The 12,354-nt window shown below is 33.5% G+C and overlaps 2 protein-coding genes and 1 pseudogene across 2 annotated transcripts; all 3 read left to right on the top strand.

The window, feature by feature from the left end:
* The first annotated feature begins 1,999 nt into the window (after positions 1 to 1,999).
* LOC123221036 (chalcone synthase 1-like) lies at positions 2,000 to 3,712 on the top strand. Its single transcript, XM_044643702.1, has 2 exons — positions 2,000 to 2,253; positions 2,564 to 3,712. The coding sequence occupies exons 1-2, from the start codon at positions 2,076 to 2,078 to the stop codon at positions 3,556 to 3,558; spliced, it is 1,173 nt and encodes a 390-aa protein (XP_044499637.1). The 5' UTR covers positions 2,000 to 2,075; the 3' UTR covers positions 3,559 to 3,712.
* A 2,886-nt stretch (positions 3,713 to 6,598) lies between these two features.
* LOC123221041 lies at positions 6,599 to 7,903 on the top strand (annotated as a pseudogene).
* Positions 7,904 to 10,334: 2,431 nt separating this feature from the next.
* LOC123221039 (chalcone synthase 1-like) lies at positions 10,335 to 12,094 on the top strand. Its single transcript, XM_044643706.1, has 2 exons — positions 10,335 to 10,597; positions 10,919 to 12,094. The coding sequence occupies exons 1-2, from the start codon at positions 10,420 to 10,422 to the stop codon at positions 11,911 to 11,913; spliced, it is 1,173 nt and encodes a 390-aa protein (XP_044499641.1). The 5' UTR covers positions 10,335 to 10,419; the 3' UTR covers positions 11,914 to 12,094.
* The last annotated feature ends 260 nt before the right edge of the window (positions 12,095 to 12,354 follow it).

Raw genomic sequence — 12,354 nt, 5'->3', positions numbered from 1 at the left:
TCTTATGGAATTGTCGAAGTTTAATATTTATAAATCATTCAATACCAAATTCTATCATATAACAAATGTCAATTATTAGTTACTTTGTGTTTTAAGATCAAAGATAAAATCAAAAAACTTTATCTCAATTGACAATTATTAACGAGTAATTACTAATAAAGAGAATCTTAAAGAAATAAACTTAAGTGTCAAAATTAGAGAAAGACTAGCTTGGTTAAAACAGCTATAAGGGTTATTATAATTTCTCTCAATTAGTGGGGAGAGAGGGTTATAATAATACACTAACTTAGTTCTATATAAGAAAACTACACTAAGTGGAAAACTATGTAACCCTATTTTAGCATTAAATTCTTACACTTATCCCCTTTTATACTTGAAAGGAAATTTCTTTCATCTCTTCTTAGCATAAAATGTTTACACTTACCCCGTTGAATACAATAAATCATTGCATATAAACCATATTAATTTAAAGATTGTAGTAACCTCTCTTAACATAAAATTCTTACACTTACCTCCCTATATATGCTAATTGGATAACATATGCTAATTGTCAAAATCTCATTGATACATTGCCTATGTTTCCCAAATTGCCTAAAAATCAATTCAATCTCATACAAATACATTCCTACTTTTTTCAATCCCAGCCACATTCACAACTGAATCACCAAAATGATAATCAAATCCATCAAACTCAACCCATAAACCTAAAATCATATCTTTTTAAGAAACCTTGCAAACTTTAATAGGTGCATTTATCATAAAATTTGTACAATATATCATGGAAACAATTACATGTAACCTTATTTATCAGTTATCCTTAAAGTTTAAAGTCGATTTACTATAAATGATCGGATTTTAGTTGGAAACGGAGTTGAAGAGCTTGAGAAGAATTTAAAAGAAAAAGGAAAAGAATGACTAAAAAGTCAGTTTATATATAGAAACAATTTCGTCAAACACGAATCAAGGTAGTTGTAATTATTTTTCATAAACCCTTTCAAAAAATTAATATCCCTTTTTCAAATCCCAAACTCATTACTACCTACCCATGTTAGGTAAAGTCAATACTAAATGGCCAATCTTTGAGTCAAATAAATTATCATCTCTCTCTCTCTCTCTCTCTATATATATATATATATGAACCAGTTATTTAATATTAAGAAAGAAATAAATAACCTTATGTATATTTTTGGAGAAATATTCAATTTCGTGACCCTGATTTCAAGCATTAGAGTAAAAATGCTGACGATATAACAAAGCTCTCTGGGTCAACCTGCTGAAGCCAATGGTAGAAGCTTCAAATCCTCCAACTTTGAAATTTATATACTATATTTTCAAAGAAGTGATGCTTCATCATATTAGAAACATAAATAAAAGATCTAGTTGCCTTAATGTTTGTAATTTAGCCAAGTAAATTAAAGGCTCTGCACCTGCCAATTTGACATTAAGCTTTCAATAATCTATTCATATTCATTAATTAATTATAAAAAAAAAAGAACTAACTAATTCATTATTTAACATAAAAATAATCATAAACTATATATAATATATAAATTATCATATTTGAATATATTTATAAAAAAGTTTAATGGTGTATGAGAAATCTATTACCAGTATATATGAGTAAAGTTAATTTTTTTTTTTAAATGGTTGTGAAATCCTATCCGATTTCACTGGATAGGTAAATCTTGGGGTGCACAAAACAAATTTTGAAATAAATGGAGTTTTAGGTATATAATGATGAATTAAATTTTGGGTCGTGCATGACATATATGGATGAGTTTGACCAATTCTTTGAATCACCTACCTGTTTCATATATTTTATTTGATGACTTTAATTTAAATGTGTTCAAACTATTCAAAGTCTGAAATCTTCAAAAAAATATAAAAAATTGATTTGTATGTAAATATAAAATAGTTTAAGAACGGCAAACAAGACTGGACTACTCACCTACCAAGCCTTCGCCCGTTCTTATAAATTGTCACCAAACTTACAGCATTCGATACAACAGCAATATTATTTCCTTAGCAAATTAATAGAATACTCAGTCCTTTCCTTGCTTACCCCGACAGAGAAAATGGTGAGCGTTGATGAAGTTCGCAAGGCTCAACGTGCCCAAGGGCCGGCCACCGTCATGGCTATCGGAACGGCAACTCCTCCCAACTGTGTTGATCAAAGCACCTATCCTGACTATTACTTCCGGATCACCAACAGTGAGCACAAGACAGAGCTTAAAGAGAAATTCAAGCGCATGTGTGAGTCATCGAATACACTGAAAATTTAGCCTACAACAGATTACACTCTTTTTCTTTCTATTTACTTTCTGAAATTCTAAAAGCACACACGCTTAGGAAATAGTAAATTGGGAAGATTATAATATAAATGACATAACGCACTGGAATGAATCTACTAAAATAGGCAAAGGACTTTTCTCCTTATGTACTTTGGATAGGAATAATTCTCTTATCTAACCTATTAGTTAACTCTAGGGTTTATTATATTGTTCCCTTAAAAAAAAAAAAACATTTGGGCGGATTATTGATCTTCTTTTGTCATATATTTCAGGTGAAAAATCCATGATCAAGAAGCGATACATGTACTTGACTGAGGAGATTTTGAAAGAAAACCCAGCTGTTTGCGAATATATGGCACCTTCATTGGATGCTAGGCAAGATATGGTGGTGGTTGAGGTTCCAAAGCTGGGTAAAGAAGCGGCCGCCAAGGCTATTAAGGAATGGGGTCAGCCCAAATCCAAAATCACCCACTTGGTGTTTTGCACCACCAGTGGTGTTGACATGCCTGGTGCGGACTACCAACTCACCAAGCTCTTGGGCCTTCGTCCATCTGTTAAGCGTTACATGATGTACCAACAAGGTTGCTTTGCTGGTGGCACGGTTCTTCGCCTTGCAAAAGACTTGGCTGAGAACAACAAAGGTGCTCGTGTCCTTGTTGTGTGTTCAGAAATTACCGCTGTTACTTTTCGTGGTCCGAGTGACACCCACCTTGATAGTCTTGTGGGTCAAGCTTTGTTCGGCGATGGTGCAGCTGCTGTCATTGTTGGTTCTGACCCTATTCCCGAAGTTGAGAAACCCATGTTTGAATTAGTCTCTACGGCGCAAACAATTTTGCCTGATAGTGATGGGGCTATTGATGGTCACCTTCGCGAAGTCGGGCTTACATTTCACCTTTTGAAAGATGTTCCCGGACTTATTTCTAAGAACATTGAGAAGAGCTTGGCTGAAGCATTCCAACCTTTAGGAATTTCTGACTGGAACTCACTTTTCTGGATTGCACATCCCGGTGGCCCTGCAATTTTGGATCAAGTTGAAGCTAAATTAGGCCTCAAGGAAGAGAAGTTGCATCCCACAAGACACGTTCTTTCCGAGTATGGAAACATGTCAAGTGCATGTGTCTTGTTTATTTTAGATGAAATGAGGAAGAAATCAAAAGAAAATGGATTAAAGACTACTGGAGAAGGTCTTGAGTGGGGAGTACTCTTCGGATTTGGACCTGGACTTACTGTTGAAACAGTTGTCCTCCACAGTATTGCTATTGCTTAAAAATTATCATTGTTAACTTAAGTTTTCATTGTTGTTAAATTTTCTATTTTCTCATGTTATTTGGATTTATATTATTTTCTTCAAGGGATGCACGATGATATGAAGCAATGAAACTGTAATCTAAATGAATAAATTATTTTCAATCATGTTTATATATTACCATGCTATGTGTTTTTTTTTTAATTTTTTCGTAAAATTAGTTGTAATTATTTGTTCGCTTAGTGGACTAAATAAATGCCCAGATCGTAATATAACACTTGGCGTAACCAACATTTCAGCATGTGTCCCTTGCCAGTTGCTACCAATCGCATAACATACAGCTTGTAATTTAACATGTCCATGTCTCTAATTGAACTTCTTGCCAGATTATCATTGCCATCTTCACTATCAGCTTAATGGTGTTCAATTTGACGTTGCCCATATACTTTACGACTAAGAAATTGTGGAGTGATTACAATGGTAAATTCACGCGGCACAACCTCAGCCCATGTAAATAGGGGATAAGTGTTAATTGGTGGGCCTAAACAGGGTTTGGCCTTTAAGCATGATAGGTTGTGCTAAAATCAACTCGATACAGTCCCACTGCTATGTCTAATTCTTAATAGTCAATTCTCAAGCAAATGAGATATCAAGTGTATTCAAAAAATGTAAATTCATTTGACATTTTTGTTTGAAAACATTACGTTGAAAATGTGAAAATTAAATTATACTAACATATTTGTCAATGTTCTATGGAATTTCTTTCATTTTTATTTTTTAAAGCAAATTACTTCTAAACAAGCCTTAATGACCAGTTGAATCAATCTTAGTAGATTAGTTGATGTATAAACATTAACATAAAGGAAAATATGATGTTATCCCTCAAAAATTAGTACACCCATGAGATAGGAATGAAGTCATGCATCTGGAAGGCATGCATGCCGATGAATAGAAGTACACATGGTTGTGCTTGGTGTCATGACTAGATATGCCCATGAAAGGTATCCTAAGCATGTACAATGAAGTACTAAGAAGTGTCCAAGAGAGAGAATAAGCTTGACACATGTAACTAATAAGCATGTAAGAATTAGGCGAAAGCTAGAGCCAAGATAAGTAAAGAACGACTTGAGATGAGATATAGAGTAGTCATGACTTCTGTAGAGTCAAGTGATGGGACATGGAGATCCCATAAACTATATATGGGACCCAAAGATCCTATGCATACATGTATGGGACATAGAGATTTAGAGGTAAAGATAGATTGACATTACTCCCAAAAGGCATGACTAACTCATTATGTTTTATAGGGAGTTGTCACAAAGGGGCACTCGTGACATAAGCTATGCAGCTACAAAGAGATGTCACATATGTAGAAAGGACACGCCATTCACCATATGCATTCACAGAGAGGTGTTATGGGAGAGTGATAGAGTCCGCATGCAGATTGATGTCTGTAGAGAGATGCCATGACAAGTTTATATATACCATGAACTATAACAACCTGAGAAAGTAGTCACATGACCAAGGTCTTAAATCCCTATTTCAATCTAGATTGATTGACATTGAGATGAGTTGAGATAAGATGAAGAACAAATGCATTCACCATTAGAATGAATGGCATACATACAATGTGTTTCATGTCATTCGAGGAAGGATAGAGATGAACCCTAGATAACGAGAGTGATGAACATTAGGAATGTGACAAGATAAACATGAAAGGGAAAAATTGAGATTCATGTTTTGTATATATGTTCTTACTTCCTGAGTATTTGATTACTCATTCCCTTTCTATTGGTTTTATAGGTGAACATTGAGGTGGAGGCGACAAGACAATCGAATTGTAGCATGAGAGGGTTTCTTGATGATGTTTAGATTTATTTCCATTGTTCACAATTATTTGTATGACTTTCAAATATTTTATTGTACACATATTTAGAGATGTTATTTATAATTTGGATTACATAGATTGTTATTTTAAAATGTTTTATGTGACACTTGGTATGTGTATATTCTGCATTTGATTTATATAAAAGTATTTTCGTAATTTTGCATGTTTGGAAATTCATACATTATTTTTATAATACATATTTAGTCTAAGTAACATTTCTATCGAAGGATAGGAGCTCTGATGCAGGGTGTTATAGGGAGCCAATATGATGAACTATAACCTTATAGTTAGACCTTGGTTTTTTTTTTTTTTTGAAAGCCCTTTTACAGAGCTCAAATGAGTCATGGCCATACATCAACAATCCACTTTAGCATTCTATGTATGAGTAGATTCGAATTGAATTGAATTGAACAAAGGCTAACTTAATCAAGCTGAACTCTTATTTAAAATTATCAACTCAAAATTTAGTTCACCTCCGTTAATGAATAGTAGTATTAGGGGAAAGGGAAAAAAAAAGAATCATTACAAAATAGATATAATCACCAACGAGACAAGTTTAAATATGATGATATCAACAAGACATCATTATTGAGATTGATAACATAAATTTTTACTGTCCAAATTTAACTTGTTCAAAGTAAACAATGATTTGATACATGTCCCTTTAGATCACATCCACCAATACTTGTAAGTATATAATCTAGCAGTCAACCTAACCCTCTACCATTTACCCTTTTTGGTTATAGCCAATAGCCAATAATAAAATTTTGGAATTTAGTTAATTAAATATTAGGCCTTACAAGACATACTAATAAATTATACATATGTATGTAAATATGGTTGAGTCTGACTAATTCTTTAAGTTCACCGTAGAGCACCTACCTATTTCATATTGAAATTTTATCGGTTTCTTAATGACCTTAATATATAAATCGGTGGAATCTTTGAAATGTTCAAAACAACTGGTTATTCTTGAACAATTATGTTTGTTTGATTTCATTATTGCAAATGTAAAAAATTAGTGTCAAAACGGCAAACAAGACTGGAGAAAAATATCACGTACTACTCGACTACCAATTCTTTTTCTTATAAATACCTGGCCAAACTAACAGTAATCCACATAGCACTCATTATATACATCTCCTTAGCAAGTACAATACAAGAAAGAGAAATATGGTGACCATTGACCAAGTTTTCAAGGCTCAACGTGCCGACGGTCCAGCCACCGTCATGGCTATTGGAACAACAACTCCTCCCAACTGTGTTGATCAGAGCACCTATCCTGACTATTACTTCCGTATCACCAACAGTGAGCACAAGACTGAGCTTAAGGAGAAATTCAAGCGCATGTGTAGGTCATTTTAGGGTGACTTACAATGTGTAGAGATTACAACAATTATCATACATTTATTTTATCCTCACCAACCTAGTTATTTTTAATATCCAACTACTCCAATTGACCTTATTTTGTGATATTTTTCAGGTGAAAAATCCTTGATCAAGAAGCGATACATGTACTAGACAGAAGAGATTTTGAAAGAAAACCCAGCTGTTAGCGAATATATGGCACCTTCATTGGATGCCAGGCAAGATATGGTGGTGGTTGAGGTCCCAAAGCTAGTTAAAGAAGCAGCCGCCAATGCTATTTAGGAATAGGGTCAGCGCAAATCCAAAATCACCCACTTGGTGTTTTGCACCACCAGTGGTGTTGACATGCCTGGTGCTGACTATCAACTCACCAAGCTCTTGGGCCTTCGTCCATCTGTTAAGCATTATATGATGTACCAACAAGGTTGCTTTGCTGGCGGCACGGTTCTACGTCTTGCAAAAGACTTGGCTGAGAACAACAAAGGTGCTCGTGTCCTTGTTGTGTGTTCAGAAATTACCGCTGTTACTTTCCGGGGTCCTAGTGACACCCACCTTGACAGTCTTATGGGTCAAGCCTTGTTTGGCGATGGTGCAGCTGCTGTCATTGTTGGTTCTGACCCCGTGCCAGGAGTTGAGAAGCCCATGTTTGAATTAGTCTCTATAGCTCAAACTATTTTGCCTGATAGCGATGAGGTTATCGATGGGCATCTCCGTGAAGTTGGGCTTACATTTCACCTTTTAAAAGATGTTCCCGGACTTATTTCCAAGAACATTGAGAAGAGTTTGGTTGAAGCATTCAAACCTTTGGGTCTCTCTGATTGGAACTCACTTTTTTGGATTGCACATCCGGGTGGCCCATCAATTTTGGACCAAGTTGAAGCCGAATTTGGTATTAAAAAAGAAAAGTTACATGCCACAAGACATATAGCTTCTGAGTATGGCAATATGTCAAGTGCATATATGTTATTTATTTTAGATGAAATGAGAAAGAAATCAATCGAGAATGGTTTCAAGACCACAAATGAGGGTCTTGAGTGAGGGATTCTCTTCAGATTTGGCCCCGGACTTACCGTTGAGATAATGATTCTTTACGGTATCACTACCATTTAATAATTGTTATGTTAAATTGATTTTTCATTATGCTTCTTATTTTTTAAAATGTCAATGCTATTTACATTAAATTCCTCAAAGGATGTATGACAATATCAAGAAGTATTTATGTAGTGAAAACAACAATGAATTTGAAGCCTTAATGAATTAATTGTTTTCATCACGGGCAATTTTTCAACACATCCTTGTATTTTTCTTTTTTTTTTTCCTTTTGGTTAAATATTAAACTTCCTTGTAATCTTACACCCATCTTATTTTATTGAAGACCAGGTTTTTACTTGGACAACCTTAAAGTTTAAGTGAGAAAAACAAGGAAGTCTTAGGATTTTAGAATGAAGTATTTATACTCATAATTAAAATACATATCTGTTCTTTCTTAAATGTCTTATGGAATTGTCGAAGTTTAATTTTATAAATCATTCACTACCAAATTTCTTATATAACAAATGTTAATTATTAGCTACTTTGTGTTTTAATATAAAAAATAAAATTAAAAAACTTCATCTTAACCGATAAAGATTAATGAGTAATTACCAGTGAAGAGAATTTTCAAGAGATAAGTTTAAGCATCAAAACTTGAGGAAGACCAGCTTAGTTGAAGCAACTATAAGGGTTATTGTAATTTCCCCCAATTAGCAAGGAGGAAGGGTTGTAATAATACACCAACTTAGTTCTATGTAAGAGTTATATGCTACACCAATTGGAAAAATATGTAACTTTATTTTAGCATTCAATTCTTACAGTTAATCGCCTTTATACTCAAAGGAAATTTCTTTCGCATCTTCTTAGCATAAATTGTTTACACTTACCCCTTTAATACACTAAATCAATTACATACTTGAGATTATGCTCATTGCATATAAATTATGTTTAACTTAAAAATTATAGTAACCTCTCTTAACATAAAATTCTTACACTAACCTCTCTATATATGTAAATTGGATAACATATGTCTCATTGATACATTATCTATGTTTTTCAAGTTGCCTAAAAATCAATTCAATCTCGTGTAAGTACATTCCTATGTTCGTCAATCTCAACTATATTCACAACTGAATCACTATAATAACAATAAAATCTATCAAACTCAACCTATAAACCTAAAATCATATCTTTTTAATAAAACTTGCTAATCTTAATAGGTACATTTATCATAAAATTTATACAATATATCATGGAAACAATTACATGTAACATTATTTACCATTTATCCTTAAAGTTGAAGGTTGATTTACCATATATGATCGAATTTTAGTTGGAAATGGAGTTGAAGAGATTGAGATGAATTTAAAAAAAAAAAAGAGAGGAAAAGAATGACTGAAAATTCAGTTTATATAAAAACAATTTCGTCAAACATAAATTAAGATAGTTGTAGTTATTTTTCATAAACCCTTTCAAAAATTTAATATCCCTTTTTCAAATCCCAGACTCATTGCTACCTACCCATGTTAGGTAAAGTCAATACTAAATAGCCAATCTTTGAGTCAAAATAAATTATCATCTCTACAATTATATATATATGTATGTATAATAGCCATTTGAACCAGTTATTCAATATTAAGAAATAAATAAATCACCTTATGTATATTGTTGGAGAAATATTCAATTTCGTGACCCTGCTTTCAAGTGTTAGAGTCAAAATGCTGACGATTATATATATATATAAAATAGCCATTTGAACCAGTTATTCAATATTAAGAAAGAAATAAATCACCTTATGTATATTGTTGGAGAAATATTCAATTTCGTGACCCTGCTTTCAAGTATTAGAGTCAAAATGCTGACGATATAACAAATGGCTATTTTATACTATATTTTCAAAAAAAGTGATGCTTCAATCTTATTAGAAACATAATTGAAAGATCCAGTTGCCTTAATGTTTATAATTTAGCTAAGTGAATTTAAGGCTCTGCACCTACCAATTTGACATTAAGCTTTTAATAATCTATTCATATTCTTTAATTAATTATAACAAAAAACAAAACAAAAAACCTAACTAATTGTTTATCTAACAAAAAAATAATTATAAATGATCATATTTGAATATATTTATAAAAAAGTTTAACGGTGTATGAGAAATATATGACCTGTAGATATGAGTAAAGTTAATTTTTTTTACTTTTAATGGTTGTGAAATCTTATTCAATTTCGCTGGATGGGTAAATTTGACGTGCACAAAACAAATTTTGAAATAAATGGAGTTTTGGGTATTTAATGATGAATTAAATTTTGGGTCATGCATGACATATATGGATGAATTTGACCAATTCTTTGAATCACCTACCTGTTTCATATATTTTATTTGATGACTTTAAAATATGTGTGTTCAAAAAAATATAAAAAATTGATTTGTATGTAAAAATAAAATAGTTTAAGACTGGATTACTCACCAACCAAGCCATCTCCCGTTCTTATAAATTATCACCAAACTTACAGCATTCGATACAACAGCAATATTATTTCCTTGGCAAATTAATAGAATACTCAGTCCTTTCCTTGCTTAACTGACAGAGAAAATGGTGAGCGTTGATGAAGTTCGCAAGGCTCAACGTGCCCAAGGACCAGCCACCGTCATGGCTATCGGAACAGCAACTCCTCCCAACTGTGTTGATCAAAGCACCTATCCTGACTATTACTTCCGTATCACCAACAGTGAGCACAAGACTGAGCTTAAAGAGAAATTCAAGCGCATGTGTGAGTCATCAAATTAATGCACTGAAATCTTAGCCTATGTATAACAGATTACACTCTTTTTCTTTCTATATATTTCCTTTTTGAAATACTAAAAGCACACACGTTTAGGAAATAGTAAATTGAGAAGATTTTAATATAAATGACATAACGTAGTTGAATGAATCTGCTAAAATAGGCAAAGGACTTCTTATGTACTTTGGATAGGAATAATTCTCTTATCTAGCCTATTAGTTAACTCTATGGTTTATTATATTGTTCCCTTAAAAAAAAAAAAAAGGGCATTTGGGCAGATTGTTGATCTTCTTTTGTCATATATTTCAGGTGATAAATCCAAGATCAAGAAGCGATACATGTACTTGACTGAGGAGATTTTGAAAGAAAACCCAGCTGTTTGTGAATATATGGCACCTTCATTGGATGCTAGGCAAGATATGGTGGTGGTTGAGGTCCCAAAGCTGGGTAAAGAAGCAGCCGCCAAGGCTATTAAGGAATGGGGTCAGCCCAAATCCAAAATCACCCACTTGGTGTTTTGCACCACCAGTGGTGTTGACATGCCCGGTGCTGACTACCAACTCACCAAGCTCTTGGGCCTTCGTCTATCTGTTAAGCGTTATATGATGTACCAACAAGGTTGCTTTGCTGGCGGCACGGTTCTACGCCTCGCAAAAGACTTGGCTGAGAACAACAAAGGTGCTCGTGTCCTTGTTGTGTGTTCAGAAATTACCGCTGTTACTTTCCGTGGTCCGAGTGACACCCACCTTGATAGTCTTGTGGGTCAAGCTTTGTTCGGCGATGGTGCAGCTGCTGTCATTGTCGGTTCTGACCCTATTCCCGAAGTTGAGAAACCCATGTTTGAATTAGTCTCTACGACGCAAACAATTTTGCCTAATAGTATTGGGGCTATTGATGGTCACCTTCGTGAAATTGGGCTTACATTTCACCTTTTGAAAGATGTTCCTGGACTTATTTCTAAGAACATTGAGGCGAGCTTGGTCGAAGCATTTCAACCTTTAGGAATTTCTGATTGGAACTCACTTTTTTGGATTGCACATCCTGGTGGCGCTGCAATTTTAGATCAAGTTGAAGCTAAATTAGGTCTCAAGGAAGAGAAGTTGCATGCCACAAGACATATTCTTTCCGAGTATGGAAACATGTCAAGTGCATGTGTCTTGTTTATTTTAGATGAAATGAGGAAGAAATCAAAAGAAAATGGATTAAAGACCACTGGAGAAGGTCTTGAGTGGGGAGTGCTCTTCGGATTTGGACCTGGACTTACTGTTGAGACAGTTGTCCTTCACAGTGTTGCTACAGCATAAAGCTCGCTATGTTAAGTTATTTATTTTATTTTCCTTCAACTTTATAATTTTCCATGTTATTTTGATATATAATATTTATAAGAAGATGTATGGGATAAGATAAAGTAATCATGTGGTGAAAGTAATAATGAAATTACTATTTTAATGAATGAATTATCTTCAATTATGGCTATTTTATAAACATTCCTTGTGCTTTTTTTTTTTTTTTTGCCTTTTCAGTTACATTTTGAAATTGATCATAATCTTTTTTCCTCTTTCATTCAAAGTGTTTTTGAAACTAAAGTTAAAAGTCTATAATTGAGTAATATATTATAGACCACTGGAGAAAGAGGAATCATCAAAAGAGAGAAATCACTAGAATCGACACTAAAAGAAGTGATCAGATATTAAAATAAAAGTCTAAACGGAAAAAAGTGATTTTTTTTAAATTTGGCTTATGGG

This window comes from Mangifera indica, chromosome 7 (genome assembly GCF_011075055.1).
Source record: "Mangifera indica cultivar Alphonso chromosome 7, CATAS_Mindica_2.1, whole genome shotgun sequence".
NCBI lineage: Eukaryota > Viridiplantae > Streptophyta > Magnoliopsida > Sapindales > Anacardiaceae > Mangifera > Mangifera indica.
Note: the sequence above shows the minus strand (reverse complement) of the source record. Positions and strands in the feature narration are given on the sequence as shown.